This window comes from Tauraco erythrolophus, chromosome 17 (genome assembly GCF_009769465.1).
Source record: "Tauraco erythrolophus isolate bTauEry1 chromosome 17, bTauEry1.pri, whole genome shotgun sequence".
Classification (NCBI taxonomy): Eukaryota; Metazoa; Chordata; class Aves; order Musophagiformes; family Musophagidae; genus Tauraco; species Tauraco erythrolophus.
This window is the reverse complement of record NC_141481.1, coordinates 5181629-5203667: the sequence shown is the minus strand read 5'-3', so window position 1 is coordinate 5203667 and position 22039 is coordinate 5181629. Positions and strand designations below refer to the sequence as shown.

Genomic DNA, 22039 nt, shown 5'->3' with positions numbered 1-22039 from the left:
CCAGCCAGAGCACCGATCTGTGGCGGCGTTTAATGCTCACAAAGCCACCCACTCTGCACAGGCCACCTGCTCTGCCAGCAGAGCCAGGACAAGACTCCAATGCAATTGCATGAAATGAGGTCAAGAGCTTAATTAGTGCTATAAAACTTTCACTGTTCCAGTTGTCTGTCCAATCTGGAATTCCAGAGTTAAGGCTTTCAATTCTAAGTTAATTTACTTTTTCCCCCCCCTCCTCGTTTAAGGCTATCTCAAACAAAGTGAAAGCACAGCATATGTAGGAGAGAAAAACAACCTAAATGAAATGCTTGTTCCATGATTCTAAGTTGAAGGTAGTACCAAAATTGCTAAAGCTAGAAAATGAGAATTAAGGTATTGTGCATTGATTTACACCAAGTTCATGCCGAACATGTAGATCATAAGCCGCACTCCCTAGTTCCCTAGATGGTTGCAAGATGCACAGGAATGCCAAAATGTTAAAGGCATCAGTGACCCAGAGTGGTACGTTGCAGTTGAACCACTACAGGATATCTCAGAGATACCACTTCAGAGATGTCTCAAGACTGGGAACAGTTTTACAGAAGTAGCTGTATTCACACACGTGAAGAACTAGGGTGTTGTCTGCAGGTCTCTTGACAATCCTGAACTGTTTTGTCAGCAGGAGCAGCTTTTCCAGATGTGAGATATCTTCCAAGTTGCAGCAAATAATGTCAGTCAGGATATATCAACATGCACTGAAATCCAATACAGTAAATTCAACGGTTTTCCTTTACTCTCTTATAACTATTAACTATTTATAACTATTAACATGCTTATAATAATAATCAGCATTAACGTATTTCACACCACCACCACCATTTTCATGTGGGCTGCAATGGCACACACATTGCTGCTGTAAGATAAAAAAATAGAGCACAGCAGGATCTCAACTGGTTTTGCAGATCTTTAACATTTTAATGAACAGATTGGAACAAAATGGTTCTGTGAGAAAGAAAAGAGCTTTACTTTGAAAGATAAGGGTCTTTTCAAAGACTAGAAGAAACAGTCCATAGAGCAAAGAGCTCGGAATGAATGGAGAGAGGCACAGCCCTTCTCTAGGTAAGAGCAAGGATGTCAAGTCTCAAATCACGCCTTGCCTATTCTGTTTCCACAAAGGAAGTTAACTCCAAGCTACCCAGGACGCATGGCAGACACAGGCCATGGACACCACAGGTGTGACAAAGGTCCACAGCACCAATGAGTCCTGCTCTACTGACCCATCGTTATTACCTGGTCTGCGCAACAAACTGCAGTACTCAAATTACAAGAGAAATGATGAGATGTGATGCAGCCCACAGAGTTATTTGCACTGAAGTTTTCTTACCCATTTTAACACCCTCCAGACATCAGGCTAGCAGCCTGGCTAGTCTAAGCAGTACCAATAATTTCTATTTTCGAAGCAAAAATCTGAACTGCCGAAGCTAACTCTTTGTCAAATACAAAGCAAGAAATGACACATCATGTTATCTTTCAAATGATTTTTTTACTGCAAGTTCTTTGCAAATATTTGTATAGTCATTACAAAAAATAACAAAGAAAATTTCAGTCTATTCAATTTCAGAGAGTCATAATTTACAAAAAAATAAATAGTTTTACTCTAAAGACAATTGTCTAGTATTAAGGTCAGCAATATTGTTCACAGAAGTCCACATTCTCAGACTGCTGAGTTTTTAGGTCCGTCTAAGTTTGCCTTCTTCCAGCATTTTCCTTTAAAATAAGACTAATCGGAACATGAGAAAAGTAATTTTTCTTCCCACAGAAAACTTAACATTCAACATAGATCTTGAAAACCAGACTCCATTGCTAATTGAATTGTTAGACCCCTCTGATACACGACTTTAAAAACAGTGAAACTTTTTTTTTTTAAACAACTGTAACAGAACAGTTTCCCACAAAATTTAAAAGTCAACAGCAGCAGCATGAAGGGCATGTTTCTTCAATATAAGGCTAATGGTCCTTGATGTGGCAGAGCTTCTATTAAAGCACAGAACTGCCAAAGCCAAGGGTATTACAATCAATGTCATGCCGAGCCTGCAACCTCAGCCTAGTCCCCACAGGCACAACCAGGATTCGCCACCCAAGTCAGAATTCCTGAGTGAACCGGGTGTAAGATCAGGTACTGCACACTGCAACACACCGACTGCTGCACGAATTTGGTTTTGGAGTGATTGTCATTCTAGACATGCTTAAATACTGCTTTGGAGTTGACTGTGCTTTTTCACATCAGCACTACTGATATATTATCGCAAACTTGCTGCTATACACTGTAAACACATGAAACCCTTAGGAGAATGCATAAAAGCATTAACCATGTACAGTAAATGCCATAATGAGAAAGTCTGGCACACATGTTATTTCACAAGAAGAAAAAAAAAATCTTTGGACTATAGTACTATATGCCACAAAATGTTCCAAGTGCATCCCATAATAGATGGCTCATCGAATGAGGAATCAGCAAACAAGCAAATAACTAGCATTTGGAAAAAATGTTTTGAACAAAAAAAAAAGGGAGGCTTCAGAACATAAGAGCAGATGAAAAGAAAAAGCTTTTCTGAACTTCTCTGAGGAATCACTCTGCCTTGCATTTGAGCATATAATGACAGATTTCAGGCAAAAATTAAAAGTTTCTGAAGTGTTTTGCACAGTGTATGTGCTTTTCCTAAAGCTGGCTAAAATCAATACTAAGGAGAATAAAAATAAAAAAAAAAATTGCATTTTTATGTTCCTTCCATCACCATGCTCTGGCTGACCTCACTAGGTCTGACACTGAACTGTACAGTTCACATCAGCTGAGGGGAAGTTACAGTTCTCTGAATGTACCACCTCCCTCTTCCCCACACAAACTAACCAAGTTCAAATGTTACACCAAGCCTGAATCTTTGGCCATGCTATAGAAAATGCCTTTTTCCTGAAGTAGGTCATCTGGGCTACCACATTCCACCACTTCTCCTCTGTCCAAGACTAAAACTCTGTAAAACAAGGAAAAAAAGAAAAAACATAGTCACAAGAAGATCCAGAAAATCAACGAACACAGATGTGCATGTGCAAACACTGACTGTAGCGCAACCATTATGTGCAAGTGAAGACAGTCCAGGCTGTATGAATGAACAGAGATTCTCAACTCTGCCCTTCCTGACCTCACTGCAGATGGTCTGTCTGGTCTATTTTTCACATAGCATATGTTTACCCAGTCATTTGCAAGCAGCCATGAGACTTTTGACTATGCTCTGAGACAGTCAGAAACTAGATGGCAGCACTTCTTGTCAAGGTGACTGAGAGCCCCTACAACCTTGCAAGATCTGGGATAACCTTCCTGTAATACTGCAATACATCAACTGCTGTTATACAGCTTCTGGTGACAAAACAAAAATGCAGAGAGAGCTTATGCAAAACAAACATGCAACTGCAATTAGAAGTTTACAGAGCAAGTTAGCACAGCCAGTAAAGTCAGCTCACAGTTAAAGCAGTGCCTCTGCTAATTGGCCAGGCACTGCAGAGATGCTCGTTAAGCCCTTAGGTGCTGCTGCGCAGTGTCACCCACTGCCCTGACTGAACTGGGTGTCCATCTGGTGACAGTATTGCTGCTGCCAGGCCGGCACAGGCAACGCTCCTGTCTGCTACGCTCCTGTCTCTTATCTTTCACTACTGACAGCCTAAAGAGAGGTCCACAAGAGTACACAAAAGTCTTATCACTGGTCACTTTGCTCTCTGCCATTCTGTGATAAAAAGGACAAGAGAGCTTAAAGTTGAAATTATGAGACAAAAACTCTGCCCTCAACTACACCTTAACAAGACAGCTGAGGATGTGATTCCTTAAGCTGGTAAACATTTAGCTAACACAAAGATGTTCATTTAAGTAGAGCACAATGCAGGTCACACATGGCATTTTTCAAGGTAAAAGTCGTGTTACTTTACCTTGTGTAGTCCATGATTGTGTTCAGACGATGTGCTATAGTTAATACAGTACATTCTTCAAATTGAGACTTTATTGTTGACTGTATAAGCTTATCCGTTTCCAGATCAACAGCAGCTGTGGCTTCATCTAGAACGAGGATTTTGGACTTCCTGAGCAGAGCTCGTGCCAGGCACACCAGCTGGCGCTGTCCCACACTACGCAGATGGGATGGGAGGGTGGGGAAGAAAGTCAGAACAAGTTTGCAGTATTCATTTTGAAGCCCAGCAATTCCTTGTAAGAACTCCTCTAAAGTATAGGCGCCAAGAATCCAGCAAAATAGATAGGGTCAGTCTTACCACTTCCACTGCAGAGTATCTAACAGCATCTGAAACTACATCCCCCTCACAATGAAGTCTTGGCAACGTAATAAGAAAATACACTACAAATGGTTTCAGCATAACTGCATCAGGCTGATTCACTGAATCAATGCAGTGTCGAGGACTGGACTTTAAACTGTTTCTACAGACTGACCTTATGTCGCTGTTATGGTGCAAAAAGCAAGCTAACAACTCCCTTGGAAAAACTGCATCTGTTGGGCCAGAGCCATGGTAAATTCAGAGTATCCACTACAAATAGCAGGCTGCTGCTACTAAAACCCTTGCCATGACTGCCCAAGCTGCCGAACCTCACAGCATTCTGAGTATTTCTTAACTTTAAACTTGAGAGTTTAAAACATGTTGAGTAAGACCTAGCTGGTTGATTGCCTTGTCATGCATTAAGAACTCCCCAACTCTCTCCTCAAATTCTCATACAGGCCAGGGGTGAGGAGCCCCACACTGCCTTGCTATTGCTAGGGTCTAGCTACAGACTGTCCCAAGTGAGCTGTAAGGTTTCTGGAAGTGGAAAGTCTAGTTGCAGATGGGAGGGCACATGCACCTCTCACTTCTCATTTATTTCTTAAGGCAATTTTCACAAGCATGGTTCTTTGACGTACCTAAGGTTCTCTCCACCTTCAGCACACTCATGATTAAGTTTATCAGGAAGGGACGATACAAAGTTTCTCAGGTGAGCCAGTTCCAAAGACCTCCAAATGTCTTCATCAGAGTGTTGGTCAAAAGGATCAAGATTCATACGCAGAGAGCCAGAAAACAATACTGGATCCTAGTCATCGAAAGAGGCAATTGACAAGGTACACAGAACATGGCAAGTGCTCCAAAAATATTTCTAAGATAGTGAAAGAAAAACAACATGTCCAGATGCAATTGCAAGCAAACTAATCTACTGAATTTAGCAGAGATCTCACTTTTTTCAGTAACAGGATGTCGTTCTCCCTCACTTTAATTCCTCTTGAGGGCCTGACCTCTGCCCTCTGCAGAGTCTGGCACTCCAGACCTTTCCATGAGTCAGTAACTCATGAATCGAGGGATGGGGACAGGAAAAAAAAAAACAGCCAACTTTCTTTTTACTGAGCTACTAAGTTAAAGAACAGGCACTCCCTGCCCAACCCTCTGTCAGCTGGGACTACTAGGTCAACTTTCCACTTCCTAAGGAATTAAACCCTCTGTAAATATTTCAGAAGTCTTCAGCTGCAGTATTAATGAAATGAATCCATTTTTTTCTTGGACATGGAGAGATACTACTCTGGAAATACTTTTGACCTCTCACACTAATGTGTGAGACTGATGCAAAGTCATCAAAAGGAGAAAGCAGAGTTCTCCCCAGATTTCCAAAAGAAGCAGTGCAGAAAACCTCTCACAGTATGCTCACTTGTTTTTGCCAGCATGCTGCAACAGTGATTTATGTAAACACATTTTATGGTCTTACTTTGAATCAGAACAGGCGGGCAATAAAAGCTACACAGTAAGAACAAGAAGACTTGAGACTAAGTGCAGTGCTTGTAAAGCCATATTTCCAAACGTTTTAGACTATCAAACCCACAGTTGCTGGGCTAGACTGGGATGGTTACGTACAGGTTTCTCTGAGCGAACAGTACTGCCTACTTCACTCAAGAGATCCTGCCCAAGTCAGAATGCTTTGTACAAAGGCCCAAAGAGTGCATATCAAGCCTGAAATGGCAACGCAAAATCTTAATCCCTCACAACTAGTCTACGCAGTAACTTCATTCCATTTCTAAGAAGACTGGAACTAAAATGAAGCTGGGAACCAACCTCTAGAAAAACTCCCCTGCGGGCTCTCCACAAGTGGAAATACTCAGACTTTACTTCCCTTCTACTAGCCAAAAAAGCAATGGTCCCAGTTAACTAAGGGACCCCGATCAGGTGTTCAGCTGGGACCAGACCTCCCCACAGGCTAAGTGATCAGCCTGGGGTGCTGACAAAGCCCGTGAGTCCCGAGGCCAAGGTTTTGCTTCCACACCACGACTTGGCCATAGTCAAGCTCCTACTTGTTACCCAGCACAAGCAAATCGAAGCCAGTCTAGGAAAAAAGATTGGTTTCAGGTCCATGAAAGAGCATGCTGAAATGACTCAGTTTCACAGCTATAGATCAGAAAAGGAATAAATATATTCTCCCAGTACATTACAGAAACAGCATTGCTATAAAACAAGTTCTGGCAAGGGCAGGATTTCGCACCTACCTGAGGGATGATGGTGATCTTGAAGCGCAAGTCATGGAGCCCTATCTTTGCAATATTAATTCCATCAATAATTATTTCTCCTTCAGCCGCTTCATTAATCCGAAACAAACCTAAAGTAAGAGAGGATTTTCCAGCTCCTGTTCTTCCAACTATTCCAATCTGTTGGGAAGAAAAACAGGAACAACTTACTCTGGGGAAGAGTTAAAGCCTTTCCAAGCATCTACCTGGAACTCACACATTTTCAGAAGATTGTCATATTTGCTGAGCTATCAACACCGCGAAACAGCCTAACAAATTGGGGCTGATCAAAGGGGAAGAAGAATTCCTGATAGAATTGGGTAGAGCAGGCCAAGTTTTCCCTAATCCTTTGTTTGGTTCATGCTTCACAGTTATAATTGCTGACTTGACATTTATCTTGTTTGAATTTATAGCAAAAATACACCAAAAGCATTCAGTTTCATACTGTCAAGTTTTGCTTCCCAGTTAGACTGAAGTCTTCACCAATTCTTTTCTTTTTTTCAAATATATATATAAGATTGATACTTGGTTGATACATCTCTTGCCATCTGCCCTTTCTAACCACTCTTGAGGTAGTATTCTGCCCATATTTGTAGGTACACTCAGGAAAAGAGCAAATGGCTAGCTGGATACCACAAATAAGGAAGCTGGATAGATCTGTCTTGCAGCTACCTTTTATGTTGTCATGCAAGTTCATACTACTATTAGACATCAGAGAATCCACATAGGACTGGGGAGGGATGCGTATGAGCACATGTGCGAGGAAGCAGTAGGACAGACACGCACATATCACCATCAGTTTGGCCAGATCCAGAGAACCCACTCTGAAGTCCCGTTTTTTCCTGCAGAGTCTCACCTTGCAACTTCTGCCTCACTAGATCAGGGCTTCCCCCTCTACTTAATAGCTCATTTTCTTGAGGCTATAAATTAACCTAATCTCTTTGCAAAACTCTATTACTCTTTGCTTACAGCAAACAAATTGGCAAAATTTCCAGGGAAAGGGAGAGAAGACAGGACAAACATCATTGCCTTATGAAACCAGATCAAAAGACACTTCACAAGCCCACATAATAGTATATCTTTATCCCATGATGCAGGACACACCTTAAAAATGGGTAAAAGCCCACTATAATCTGCCAGTTACAGTAGGACTGATTCTATAGCTCTTCTAGTACTTAGGGGCCCAAGACATACCAAAGAACAGGGTTAGACCTCTCTTTGGCTTATGCATTCAGACTTAGTAACACTGAACTATAAATTCAGATTCATTACCTTCTCACCCCCATTATGGTAACATTTATGTTTTTCAGAACCAATCCAAGTCTTCCCGGTAACGTAAACCGTAGCCTCGAAACTCAACCTTCCCTTCCTCGGGCCATGTGCTCGCTGGGGCAGTTTGTTCAATACTCCATTCAGCCTGAAGGAACAACACAAACATATCTGATCAGTTCCTCCTTCAACCAGACATGGGCTCAGAGCACTTGAAGAAAGCAATTAAGAAAAATCCTTGTTAGTGTGTAATTTGCAAAAGGAACTGTGATCATGATGGGAAGAGAGGGAAAGAGCTGCCCCAAGGCAGATGAAGTGGGGCATGTAGCCAAGGGCTTTGCTATCACAAGTCCTCTCTCTGCTGGATAAGCTTTCCTCTTACGAATGGCAGAACCATACAGGCAGCGTGTATTCAGATAACCTGCTTGTACAGCCTCACCACAGTAAGGAAACCACTGGGGAAACCAGACACGCAACTAGAAGCAGTTTAACTGAGACATAAGCACTAAAAGATTAACAAGCTCATAAAGTAAACAGCTGCTGCCTCAGCCTCCCACAGAGGTGAGAGAGGAGAGAATACACCTCACTGCATTAACTGCCAGTGCCAAACAAAAAGGCTTTTAACTGTATAAACACTGGTCTGCTACCAGAACAGAAAAAAAAATTCTAGGAAGGGTCCTGATAAGGTTTGGCTGCAAAAACAGTGACTCAAGTTCAAATGGCAGGCATGGCAAATAGAAGCCACGAGGAACTCTGCTCTGTAGCCAAAAGGCGCACAACTGCAGATGAAATGATTCGTTAGGGGATTTGAATCGAAACAAAAAAAGTAAAACCTCTTTACCACCCTCACTGAGAGCAAAAAGAGAAACAAATTTTTTTTAAAAAAAAGTTTAAACACTTAAGAAACCAAAACATTTGTACAGCTCCACTGCTCAGCTCAGGACAGAACAGCACATTTCCCAAGTAACACTGTGTAAATATCAGCAGATACACCTCAAAAGCACCTCAAAAGGAACCATCTGTTAAGACACAGTCTGTCCCCAGAGGGAGGGCACTGACAGCATCAAGCTCTGTCCCATCACTCAGCTCAAAGGACATCCCTAGCTGCGCTCCCCAACCCATTCAGCCACGCTGTGGGGGAGACCACAGGACAGGGCACTGACTTCTACAGGTGTGGTGGACAACTCAATGTACCTCCTTCTCCATTTCAGAGTATTCTTTGACTCTTTCAACAGCAACAACGTTGGTTTCCAGGTCAGACGTCATGCGAACTAGCCAGTTCAAGTATGCTGTAATCTGCAAGAAGAAAAAAGTCTAGAAGCAGTTTACACTAAATATGTTACCTGTAATAAATAAAAAACACAAAAACAACCAAGGCACTGCAAGTTCATGGAATGCATAAACACAGACAAGATCTCGGCTAATCAGTGCTGGACAGGAGAAAAGTCTCCTAGATGCCTTTAATTTGCAGGGGATGAGTCGTCTTAGGCACATTCCCTCACACAGGCAAGGCAGAGAAGGAACTTCTCCGTGTCCTTCTGCCATTTGTAGTTATTATTCTCTTCCTGTGTTCCTTATTTTAGTTTTCCCTCCAAAGCTTTAGCAAGGGTTTGACTTTCCGACGCAGTCTTACAATTCAGAGTTTTGTTTTTTTCTAAAAAAAAAAAATGATAAAATTACCTGCAGTGAGTAGGACACTGAGAGGCCAACCAGTCCTGCACTGAGTTTGTTGCGTGCCATCACTGCAAACAATGCTGCAAAGAGGACAATACAGTTCCCCACGTACTCCAGACGGACAGCCAGCCACCTGCAAGAGAGAAAAATGTAATTCGCTCACAGAGAATTAGGAATGTGGCCAACCAGTGTTCTGTCACACATCTTGTTTTTGAAAAGATTAGTAATATGGCATCTGCATACTGCCAGTGACACAGGAACTGCAAGATACTCCAGGTTCTTCCCCCGCAGAATGCAAACCTAGAGGCATCCAAAATTAATGAACCTTTCAGGTGCATAAGTTCCTTTCTTTGTTAACATTGGGATCAATGAATCAAAACTTTTTAAAAAAATATTACCCAGAAGTAAGGCAGGAACTCTCAGAAAGAAGAGAAATTCAGAAGTAATCTTAGTTCCATCACAGAAGTTTAAGCAAAACATCTGTGAAACAGATATATCCACACAGGCTTCCCTACCCTGGACAAGTACTCCGAGAGCTGTGATTGATAAGGAGCACAGGCAGCAGAACCATGTCCTCTCTATGTAACTGCTTTACAATGTTTCAATCCCACTGTTACCTGTTTGCAACAATGCTTGGATAATAAGCTTTCTGATTTTCATCCACTTTCATGTCGTTCTGCTTTATGAAACGTTTCTGCTCCTCAAAGGCTCGAATGACACTGACTCCCAGGAGGGTCTCATTGAAGTGAGAATACACAGGAGAACGACTGACAGACTCAAGGCGTTTGAGCTGGCGAGAAGTGGCCACGTAAAATCTCTGCAAATCAGAGTATAAGAATTACGGTTACATGCAGACTGTATCTGAAAAGACAAAGGGAATCATAAGAGAGTTCCCTGCTACTTGGGCTGTTAGTTACAGAGATTCAAGTTACACATGCGAAATACACCTTCTCCAGCACTTTTATAGAATCATAGAATGGTTAGGGCTGGAAGGGACCTTCAAAGGTCATCTAGTCCAACCCCCCTGCAAGGAACAGGGATATCTCCAACTAGATCAGGTTGCTCAGGGCCTTGTCCAACCTGGCCTTGAACGTCTCCAGGGATGGAGCATCCACCACCTCTCTGGGCAACCTGTTCCAGTGTTCTACCACTCTCATAGTAAAAATTTTTTCCTAATATCCAACCTGAACCTACCTCCCTCTATTTTAAAACCATTACCCCTTGTCCTATCATAACTGGCCCTCCTGAACAGCCTCTCCCCATCTTTCCTGTAGGCCCCCTTGAGGTACTGGAAGACCGCTATAAGGTCACCCCGGAGCCTCCTCTTCTCCAGGCTGAACAGCCCCAACTCTTTCAGCCTGTCCTCATAGGAAAGGTGCTCCAGCCCTTTATATACACTCTGCTGTCTTTGAACAGCTGCCAGTCAAACCACCTCATGCGATAGCCATTTTCTCGTCTTTCTCTTCTCTGCAAGCTTAGTTCAACAGTATAAAACACACACATCACTGCCTTTAAGGTTTACTAAAGGAGCCCGACAGATACACTAATTCAAGAGTCAAAGTCAAAACCCAGTTTCTTCTCTCCAGCCTCTACTGGCTCTACTAGATTTCTAAGAGTAAAGGCAAGAGTGAAGCAAGCGCACCCTGCCTACACAAGGCAGGAGTGAAAGGCTACCATCGTTTCTCTTGCTCTCTACACAATATTCTGACAAAACAGGCGCATCAGCAATTCACACATACCCCTCTAAAGGCTACTCTTTTGTTTGGAAGCAAGTTTGAGAAAATCTCATACGTTTTCCATATTTGGGCTCTGAGCAACAAGCTATACAAAATTTGCCTCCAAAATCTAATGGCATTTTTATAAAGTATGCTTAGGTATTACAGGATTACCTTCTGTACAGAAGTCATTCTACACTCAAAAATGGAAGGAAACACTCTGCTAACATCAGCTTATCAATAAAACATGCAAAGCACAGTCAGTCAAGAACAACTCAAGTCAAACACATTAAAATCCATCCTAGTGCAGAGCATGAATATTCTTAAATAACAGAGGATGAGTCACTGCTGGTCCCAGTGGCCCCAGGTAAAATCCCCTACCTGCACAAGCAAGTAGATAAGTCCCAGAGGTGGAATAATGATGGCAGCTATAGGTGTGGCCAGTAGAATGCTGATACAAGCCCCAATCACATTAAACGTCGAGCCCATGAACATCTTGATGACTGGTGGAATGGTGGAGTCAATGGTATCTATCTCCTTAGAGAAACGGTTCACCAGATTTCCACTGGGTGTACGTTCAAAGAAACTCATTGGAGACCTGAGGACATCGTGCAGCAGGTTAAGGTGCAGGTGTCGTGAAGCAATTATTCCCCCTATTGACACAACCATCGAGTAGCCAAACACAGCAATACCTAGAAAAGAAGATTTGTTTTTAACTGCTTCCACCTCTCACACAAATAATTTCCTTCATTTTATCATCACTTACTATTAGTGTGTCTCTAGTACAATAATCCTGAAAACTGGGGTTCGCTATAGGTAGACTCAAGTAATTACTTTAAGTAATTTAAACAAAACCAAACTCAAACAAACAAAACCAGTGAAAACACCACATTTTTCTCATGGAGGAAGTTGGTTCTCCATTTGTGCTGGGATAGAGTTAATTTTCTTCATAGTAGCTAGTATGGGCCTGTGTTTTGGATTTGTGCTGGAAACTGTGTTGACAATGCAGAGACATTTTCATCACTGCTGAGCAGTGCTTGCACAGAGCCAAGGCCTTTTCTGCTTCTCAACCCACCCCAGCGAATAGGCTGGGGGTGCACAAGGAGCTGGGAGGGGACACAGCTGGGACAGCTGACTCCGACTGACCAAAGGGCTATTCCAGACCATATGCCACCATGCTCAGCATATAAATGTGGGGGAAGAAGAAAGAGGGAGATGTTCAGAGTGGTGGCATTTGTTTTCCCCAGTAACCATTACGCAGGGTGGAGCTCTGCTTTCCTGGAGATGACTGAACACCTCCCTGCCGATGGAAAGTAAGTGAAAGAATTCCTTGTCTTGCTTTGCTTGTGTGCATGGCTTTTGTTTTCCCTGTTAAACTGTCTTTATCTCAACCCACACATTTTCTCACTTTTACCCTTCCAATTCTCTCCCCCATCCCACTGGGGGTAGGAGAGCAAGCAGCTGCGTGGTGCTTCACTGCTGGCCGGGGTTAAACCACGACATCATTACAAAATTTTTCGTAATATTTGAGCACTTTCCTTGAGTAAAGACCACTGAGTTTTAAGGTAGCATTTAGCATTTATTTCAGGATTTTATGGCAATTCTGAAGCGGGGTGCTTGGGTGTTAGGTTTCATAGCAAACAAACTTTGATCACAACATAGAAAGCCACTGAGCTGGCCTTGCCCTGGTGCCTTGGATGGACCCTCAAACAGTCAGAAGAAACACCAGCCTACACAGCTCGGCCAGACCATGGCTGCCAGGGAGGCAGAGTAGCCATGGCCTCCTGTGACAAACTGTCCCTGAGAACCAGGCTAGCATGGTTCACTTACAGGCCAAGGAGCCATTTCCTGCGCCAGACATTTTATTCACCAACTGCTGGCTCAGCAGCCTCTGCAAACCGCTTTCGTTCTTGCTTTGTACAAACAAAAGAAAACATATTTACTAACTGAATAATTTTATAGGTTGGTTTTCTTGTTTGGTCTTTTTTTTTTTGTTTTATTCACTCATGATTTTGTCTTTCTACAAAGGAGAAAAAAAAAAACAACACACACAAATCCTTAGCAAACTGCTGCTGCACTTCTGGGGATACAAGGTCACCAAGAGCATTAGAAATATTCTGAACCAGCTGATCTCAAAATAGGTAAGACCAAGCAAACCTTGAGAAACTCCCAGCGCTCCATACACTCCCAGTCTGACATCTGTGTACTGCTGTGTTCCGTTGATAACAGGATCATCTGTCCATAAACTTAGCCAGTAGTTGGAAGCCAGGGAGGCTATATGATTACACATGAAGAGGAAAATGCTTAAGAAAGAGATAAAGAGTCCAATTGCTTTCATGTACTCCCAGTACACTGTTGCCTTTACCTGATGACAGAAGGGGGAAAAAAAAAGAAATTCATTTTTGCAGATTGTTTCAAAACCAGCAATTCCCCCTTCTTCAACCGCTATTTAAAGTCAGTATCCCTGCATCAGGGGACTCTAGAGAGCTGCCACTTGGGAACAAAAGCTGCCAAGCATTCTATGAAGACATGCCAAACCTGACATCCCTCCAGGGCAGGGTCACATCATCTTTCCCTTGTCTTCCAAGGGAAGGGAAGGGTAGGGAAAGCTGCCTAAAGTAACACAGAGCATCAGTGGCTGAGCCAAAACCTTCACTGAGGAGTTCCAGTTTTTGGCTCTCTCTTTTTACCACAAGATTATATAGCCTTTAATTAAATCCTTGCTCCACATAGCTTGTACCCTACGATCTATCTTTAACCAGAGGATTCAAGCAACACTGCTAGGAGGTGTAACTGCCATTTTCCCAGGAACCTCGCTCTCAGGTTTCTCAGAAAGCCCTGGGTATCCTGGGATTAGATACTTATGTCTGCAGTGGAAACTTGGCTTAAATTCATCTGAGTCAATTCCAGTCCCTTAAGCTAAAGGGCAGATCTCATTAGGTCACCTAATTTGTCACAACCTCTTTCCAAGAAATAGCAGCAAGGTTTTAATTTCTTCTTTTAAACACTGATGTGGTCAGGCCCATCATCTTAAATAAAAGTTTCAGTGTCAGCACCCTTTCTGCACGCAAACCTGGGGCTCAACTTTGGGAGCAGAGGGCACAGCAACACTTCCATGAAGCACTACACAACAAGCAGCAAGTCCAAGAATCCACCCAGACCATTCTCACTCCAGTTACATGGTCTTTGAAAGTTATTTTCTTTGGAACCCTGTGGACTTTTCTGAAACTGAAAGAGAATGTGGGATGTGGGAATGGGAGACCTTACCCTCCCAGTCTTCGCTGTGTCAGCCTCCATCAGTTTCCAGGAATTCTTTTCAGCAAGTGGCTTCTGCAGCTCTGCTGTGCTGCTCTGGTGCTGTGACTTCCCAGTGTCTCTGCTGTATGTTGAAGAGTTACTGAGTTGCCTGTTCGGAGACATTTATTTTTCAGTCTTAACATGATACAGGCCAGGTGTTTACTTCACAGACTTCAACAGTCAAGGCTCCAAGTCTGTAACTTACACTATTCTGGTGGTAATTAATGTCCTAACCAGTCATCATCAGGCCAGTGGTTACTAGTGTTTCCCTCCTCCCTCACAGTGCATCCTAATCCTGGCAGCACCAGTTCTCAAGTATCCATCTTCAGATACAAGTAACAGGCTAGCCAGAGCCAGTCAAAGAAGTCTTGGTTGAGCGATCAAACTCCAGAAAGAAAAATGCTTGGTGCTCATCATCAGCCTTTACAACCCTACCATCACATACAGTGTAGCTGCTGAAGTACAAAAAGGGTACCCACACTGGCATCAAACGGGCAATCGTACTCCCAGGCACTCACCAGCTTCCAAAAACACAGGATCTCTAGAGCACCATAAGAATAAGGCATAGACTAGAGATTGATTCTGGGAAGGCATAATCAGAGTGACAGCCTTTGCCCTCTCCCAAGCATAACAGCAGCTGTACTAGGTCAGACGAAAGGTCCGCTTAGCACTTCATCCCGCCTGACAGCAGTCAACGGCAGAAGCCTTGGGAGAGCGTATGAAAGCTGCACTAGCCAACACGATACTCTCCCTTTCACGTGAGCCAGACCCATGGTATCTTACTACAACACAATTGTTTCTTCACATGGAAAGAAGAGCACAAGAGCTCTGTGTCTGCAGACATGCATTCGCAACAGTCTGTACCAGCACCCGGGCTGCAGTCTCAGAGGTTCGTACGCCCAGGTGCCAGCAATTGCCGAGATCCGGATCCAGGGACAGCTACTGGGCAGACCCTGTCTGGGCCCAACCAGTGGAGGGGTCCACCTTCTACATACACACATGTTATATTCTCACTAGTAAACCTCCATGCTGCTTAGCCGGAGATGGGGACAGAATGAGGCCATTTGGCGCTGCGTTTGTGTGGGTGCTCTAAGTGCCCATGATGTGTGTGGCCGGCCACGTACACTCTACGTGTGTGTGCCTGCTGGGAGTACATCTTCAGCTTTGCTACTGCTGGACCTGGAGCCATGGAGCAGCAGCAGCCTTGTCTCTCTCAAGCTGCTGGATTCAACATGATACGTTTTCCGCTAACAAATACCATAAACACCAAATTACTGTTTGACCACAACTGAGTAACAGGATGGAAAAGGGAAGGGGGGAAGGAGAAAAACAGACAGAGACTACACACCTATGCACCAACTTTCCAGAGGCTTCATTCACAAGGACTCCATTTTCTACAGGCTTTCCTTCCTTTCCAGATGGACTATTTGTATCTGGGGGTGGTGAAAAAGTAAACATGAAAATGGTAAACAAAAGGATACAAAGGTTTCATTTCAATCCTATATGCCAGGTGCAGTCCTAATGCTCAGAGAGAGGAACACAAGTATTTACACACACTAAGAGATAACTGACCAGGTGAACAAATCACCAGTTTAGTTCTGCCCCCAACAGTACTAGTTGCCAAGACAGTGAACATTTATTTTTCTGTTTTTCTACCAAATGTTAAGTCAGTAATAATAACGTAATATAATTATGAGGACATACTCTATGTTAAAGCATGCAATACCAAGTCACACTATGATTCACTCAGTGAAAAAAAACAAAAAAAACCAAAAAAAACACAAACAAAACAATCCAACCACTCCTTTTCAAACCACATCTTTTACACAGTTAACTATAAATTATTTTCATTTCAGAATGCAATGAGAAGACACTCTAGTAAATGATGGAGTGAAGCTGCAAGAACAGAAAGCATGTACTATTAACTTTGAGCCTTCCTGCAAAATTAAGCAGAAAGCAACATGCAAAAGCCTGGTGTTTTTAAGCAACCATAGGAATCAGATTAATTTAAGCAAGAGATCTTTCTATGAATGTCATCTCTCAAAAAAAGTGTCTTGTTATCCCACAACATCCCATTTGTAACAAGATGCAGCATACACGAGACAGTTGTCTAAAACACTTCACAAAACCTGTCAGCTTGAAATATTAAGCTTTCTCCGAGTAACTTAACTCAGTGTAATACAGTGCCATGAGTAAAACTTCTAGGTTCAAGTTATGTCATCATTTCCAAACCAAACGACTGACTCCTAAAAAATTAACTTTATTAAATGGAACTCTATTTTCAAGTATGAAAGTTAATTCAGAAGATGTAACAAAAAAAAAATTTTGCATTTTAAAAGGTTTATGCATAGCTTGTGCAAATAAAAAAGCCCACCTGCATCTATTCAAAAGATACGCAGGAAAATTTGTGTAGACAAAGTCCAAAGTTTTCATGTTTTTATAATGAAGCAAAATATATGCATAAAACAGTTCACCAATAAATTAAGTGTGGACTGCTTGAACATAAAGGTGTTCCCTCCTGTGTCTGCAGACTGAACATTGGTTCATTACTCTAAAAACCCAAAGCTAAACTGTTCAGTGTGGTCTAGAAGAAAAACAGAAAATCTGAAAAAGGAGAGAGTTCAATTATTTCACTCTTGTTTCTATTTATATGAAATAGAGAGCAAACCAGTACGAGACTGCTGGTTATTTTAAGCATTTGACAGCATTTTTTTTTAAAGGCTCCCATATGAAAACCAGCAAGCATTCCAGTGTCATATTGCTTTAGAGCATCACTGAAGTTCTAAACCCACATGAACAAAACAAAACCACAAATAAACCATCCTGCCCTAACAGCTCTTAAATTTGATTTCATGTTGTAGGCTACAAAGACTTCCTGCTTATACTGCATTTACCTCTTGAGAACGAGCAAATGCTCAAGATTGCCATAGTAAATCTGGCATGTGCACCTAGAGTATAAACTCACTAATGAGGGCTCTGTTGGAAAACCTGTTCAGAAACAATAAAAGGGAACAGCTGCAAAGTACTGAACACACATGAGAACAAAAAGAACCTTTGGGGTTCAATTCTGAACAATGCCTCTCTGGGTACACTCACTACACTCTTTAAGTCCAGAGTGCATCTTTAAAGTTTATTTAAAGCTTCCTCATGGAAGCATCAGAGATAAGGAATTGCTGCTGATGAGTTATCTACAATCTGACACACCAATTGCTGTAGCATCACACAAACAAGCAACATGCAAACCAAGCTGATACCTTCTATTGTGCAGACAAAATTCTTCTAATAATGACTCAGTCTCTTGTAAATGAACTGCAGCTACTCATATTACTCCAACACAAGCACTAACATAGTCACATGGCAAAAAAGCAGTTACCTGTTTCCAGAGGTTGAATCGTTCCTTCTAACGAAAGATCTGAGTCTAAAAGTATATATAATTAACTTTCTCCAGAATGCACTCAACCATTTTCAATTTTTACAAACACAAATGAATCCAAGTAGCACAATCTAAACCACAAAACCACAAATGCCCAGGGCAGAATCAAATTTGCTGAAATGGACCTCTTTTTAATCCCAAGCCTCACACACAGTCAAAAAAAGACAATCTTGATGAAAAAGAAAAAATCCAAATCAGACAGCTACAAGTGACAGATCAAGAAACTTCCTTTCCTTCAAGATACGCCCTAATGAAGAAAGAATCAAACAAATCAAAGAAAGTTACTCTGAAGTGGTCTCCCATTGACAACAACAGAAAAACCTCACTACATACAGGGAACTACCATATGCATTTTCCCCAGTGGCAGGGAAGAGACTTCTTTCAAGGAATCTTAAGAGACTCCCTGACATTAACATTAAAGACGCAAAGCATCATGTTTTCAGAGTGGCACTTTTGTCCACATGGTCTCTCCTTCCACAGCTCTGATCTTCTGCCTTGCTTTAGTCATGCAACTGCAATGAGAGGAGAGCTGCAGCAGCAGGTTTACTTAGTCCCATCTGCTCTGTAGCCCCCAGTCATCATCCTGCACGGACAGATTAGTAAGAAACAGTGAGATACTTCATGCTTCCAAGTATCCTGATAGATATCCTAACAGCACTCATCTTGAATCAATATTTGCTTCTGCCATTTGGGGCAGAGGCTGCAAATAGCTTTTACTTTAGGAAAGAGAAAGGAAAGAGTTGAACTTTGCTAGCAGACAACTAAAATGAATTCAAGAAAAAGACTATTTCCTGATGCAGACAGGTGTTTCCTGAATTACTACTCAGGTCCAGACTCCATAAAAACATTTGGAAAAAAGCCAATGCATCTCAATATTTAACTCTTGCCTTCCAAGGAGTCACAAGGGAGAGAAGCACCCAACCATCTCTACAGGCATCATACAAGCTATCATCCAACACTGCTATGAAGTTTAACTCAGCCTCATGCTGTTCGAAAGAAGCACAGCCACAAAACAGAGGTGTGCTGGCCTTTACTGGGGGACAGCATTAGTCCTGAAGGCACACTGCTCTTCCTTGCGATATGAAACCCCAGCCCATAATGCAGAATTATTTTTTATTATTAAATACAAACTACTACCTACTGTATCATACAAAGCTATTCAGCAAGATAGCTATCTTCCTTTCAAATTAAGCACTTTAAAATAAATCTTTTTTTCTTTTTTTCTCTCCTCACTGCTGCAATTCCAAAGTAATTTATCTAGAGGCCAAGCAAGGCCCTGCAAATCTTACTCCTGTACTACACTATTGTTTTCAGAAAGTAGATTTCTACTTTGTACAGGACAACAGCTGAAATTTGGGGAATTGAGCCACAAAATTTAAGAAAAAATTCTAAGACATTCAAATGGAATAGCTACAAGTGACAGATCCAGAGTCTTCCCTTGGAGATATGCAGATTGATGAACTAAACACCCTTTGCAGTTCTTAGAGTACTTTTATACCCCTTCCTCTCCAAAACAAAACTGAGTAACCTGTTGTGCTGACAATTCTCATACAAAAAATGAACTAAGCCATTAAAAGGTCTTTCAGCTTTTTATTTGACTGCGAAGTCACAGAGCCATCTGAAGCATCGCCCACACAATGTAAACCAGATTTGGAATTACTAATTGTGCTGTACATCTCTATCTTTCAGGCACTGCAGTCAAGACCAAAGACGAACCAGTTAAAAAAATATTTCAACCTTATGGTGCAGTTGCACTTCTGTGTAGCCACTTTTACTCCCCACAAAAAATAAAAATAGCTCCAGGCTTTTCAAGGACAAACCAAAGTTTATGCAGGAGCCAGTCGGAAAAAAAAAAGCAAAACCCCAACCCCTACACACATTAAACCAAAAACCAACATCTGATGCACTGGTTTGTATGGGAAAATAGGGAAAACAGTCAAAAGAAGGTAATCTTAAAGTAACTATGTGCTATCTGTACAGTAAGAGGTATTGCAGCAACAGTTACAAGTCTGGAGGTGGCAGGGGACACCAGAACAGAAACGCGCTAAAAGGAGTCAAGGGCACATCTATGACTCCAGACCCACCTGCACAGGCAGGACTCACATTGGCATTGGCAAACCAGCCACACTAAATGCCAGAGAATGGAACAACCGCTAAAAGCAAGACAAATGTGGATGCTTTTTATACAGCCTGGTAGGTTAATTTCACATGTAGTTCTACTTTGGAGAAGATTACACACCGTAGACACAGTAAGGCACCCATTTCATGTATCCACAGCCGAAAGCAGCAGTGCTGCATGTTGCACTCCCTGTGGCTGAGCAGCTACTGCCGCCACCCTTGTTGCTGCCTTCTGCATCAAGCAGGATGCTGGAGAAGAGGGAGCTCCCACCTCCCCTCGGAGCCATCCCGCAGACTCATGCCGGGGCAGCTTTCTCAAGTGGGGCGTTTTCCCACACACAAGAAATGCTGAAGCTGAGGATGGGGAAGGCAGCAGTACAGCACAGACAGCAGGTAACCCTCAGGAATCCCAATGGGACAGAGGCTGGGAAGCAATGGGGAGCAGACTCACAGCCAAACCACAGAGGCTGGGGTAAGAGGAGAGGCTTTCCCATCCTTGCACAGAAGCAGGATATATTCCAGCCAGAAAGCAGCAATCCACAGTTTTCTATTTTGCTCCAGCTTAAGTTTTTTCAGGCTGCCAACATGTAGCTTCAGAAATAACAGAGCCTCCCCTTTAAAGTGGGTGTACAGATCCCCTCCAGCTAGCTCAGGCTGACTTCCATCACAGATTATCCAGTGTTTATCTAAGAACTTGTTATTTTCAGTAATATTTAGTGATCTTTTACACATCTAATGAATATTATTATCCCTGTGAACCAGACAAACAACGTCCCTATTTTTCACTCTTTACCATTGGCAGAAGATCACTTCTCCACTTCAAAACCTGCCATGCACTTGGAAAGAGGGGGAGACAAAGGCTAAAAGAACGAGGCTATTAAAGGAGGCAAATCATTGTACAAGTCAACTTGTTAACTTCCTACAAAAGTGCAGAGAAAGTTAATTTGTCTCCATAAGACTCATACAGTGAAGACTGCAACAAGTCTGACTGTGCCCAAAGTAGCTATAGAAGGACCAACAGAAAACACACAGAAGTTAGCCTGGTTCTGCTTCCACAAAATCTCTTCCTGCAGTGCTTTTCACAGTGGGAGGCCCCACCCACGCAGCGCTCCCTGTTTACAGACAGTGTCCACCCCAACCAGCCTCTCAGTCTGCAGAGCGACAACCAACACATATCAAGAGACCTTTCCAAGAGGAGAGCAATCCCACAGCAGGGCACCCTGACCTCAAGCCTCAGCTCGACACATCACCCTGAAATTCAGCCCCCCATCAGGGACAGCTAGGTGCATGAGAGGGAACCAGGAGAAGATGTCACCTTGCACATGCGGGAAAAACTCCGCTCCTTCACAGCCTCCAAGAACAGTCTGTGTTGGCAGCCTGGATAGTAGAGGGCAGCTTCAGAGAATTGGGCAGACCATCACAGCCCTTGCACGAGGAACTTTCAGATAAACAGCAGGAGTAGTCCCTTGCCAAAGGCAGCCACTCAACACCTCTCAACATTTCACAGCTTCATCAGGGCAGCTAAATGTGGCACCATTTCTGTTTTGCCTGTAACAGGCATGTGAGGAATAGACTAAAAAATGCCTCTGACTTCCCTCTAGGGAACGGGTGGGAACCAAGCGTTTTCCAAATGGAAGATGAAGGGAGAAGTGGGCTCGATGCCTTCCTTGTTCTGGAGATCTTGCTCTGCAGCACTCAGCAGCAGGCATCTGCTACCGAACAGGCTTCAAGCACACACCAACACCTTAACCCCAGTCAGCACAGCGCCAGCATCCCCCATACTTTTCGGCATGAACATATGGAGGAGTGTCAGGAAATCACCACAGGTAAGCCGCTGAAGAAGACAGGCTAGAGGCAAGAGACTAAGCTCCCTTATTAAAACCCAATACTGCAACCGTCTGCAGGTAAAAAAAAAATAAAAAATATATATGTATATAAAAAGTATATTTCTGTTATCAGTGCAGCTCTACAGCTGTTTTGTAAAGCAC

At 42.7% G+C, this 22039-nt stretch overlaps 1 protein-coding gene across 1 annotated transcript in view; it reads right to left on the bottom strand.

The window, feature by feature from the left end:
- Positions 1-1510: 1510 nt before the first annotated feature.
- The window catches only part of ABCC1 (ATP binding cassette subfamily C member 1 (ABCC1 blood group)), a 57832-nt gene continuing 37303 nt past the window's right edge, over positions 1511-22039 (bottom strand). The window contains 14 exon segments of the mRNA XM_086622244.1: positions 1511-3005; positions 3952-4146; positions 4926-5092; positions 6528-6686; positions 7818-7834; positions 7837-7860; positions 7863-7962; positions 9009-9110; positions 9495-9621; positions 10106-10305; positions 11585-11895; positions 13361-13568; positions 14471-14609; positions 15849-15933. Of these exon segments, the coding sequence (XP_086478370.1) occupies positions 2897-3005; positions 3952-4146; positions 4926-5092; positions 6528-6686; positions 7818-7834; positions 7837-7860; positions 7863-7962; positions 9009-9110; positions 9495-9621; positions 10106-10305; positions 11585-11895; positions 13361-13568; positions 14471-14609; positions 15849-15933 (1943 nt within the window). The 3' untranslated portion in view covers positions 1511-2896.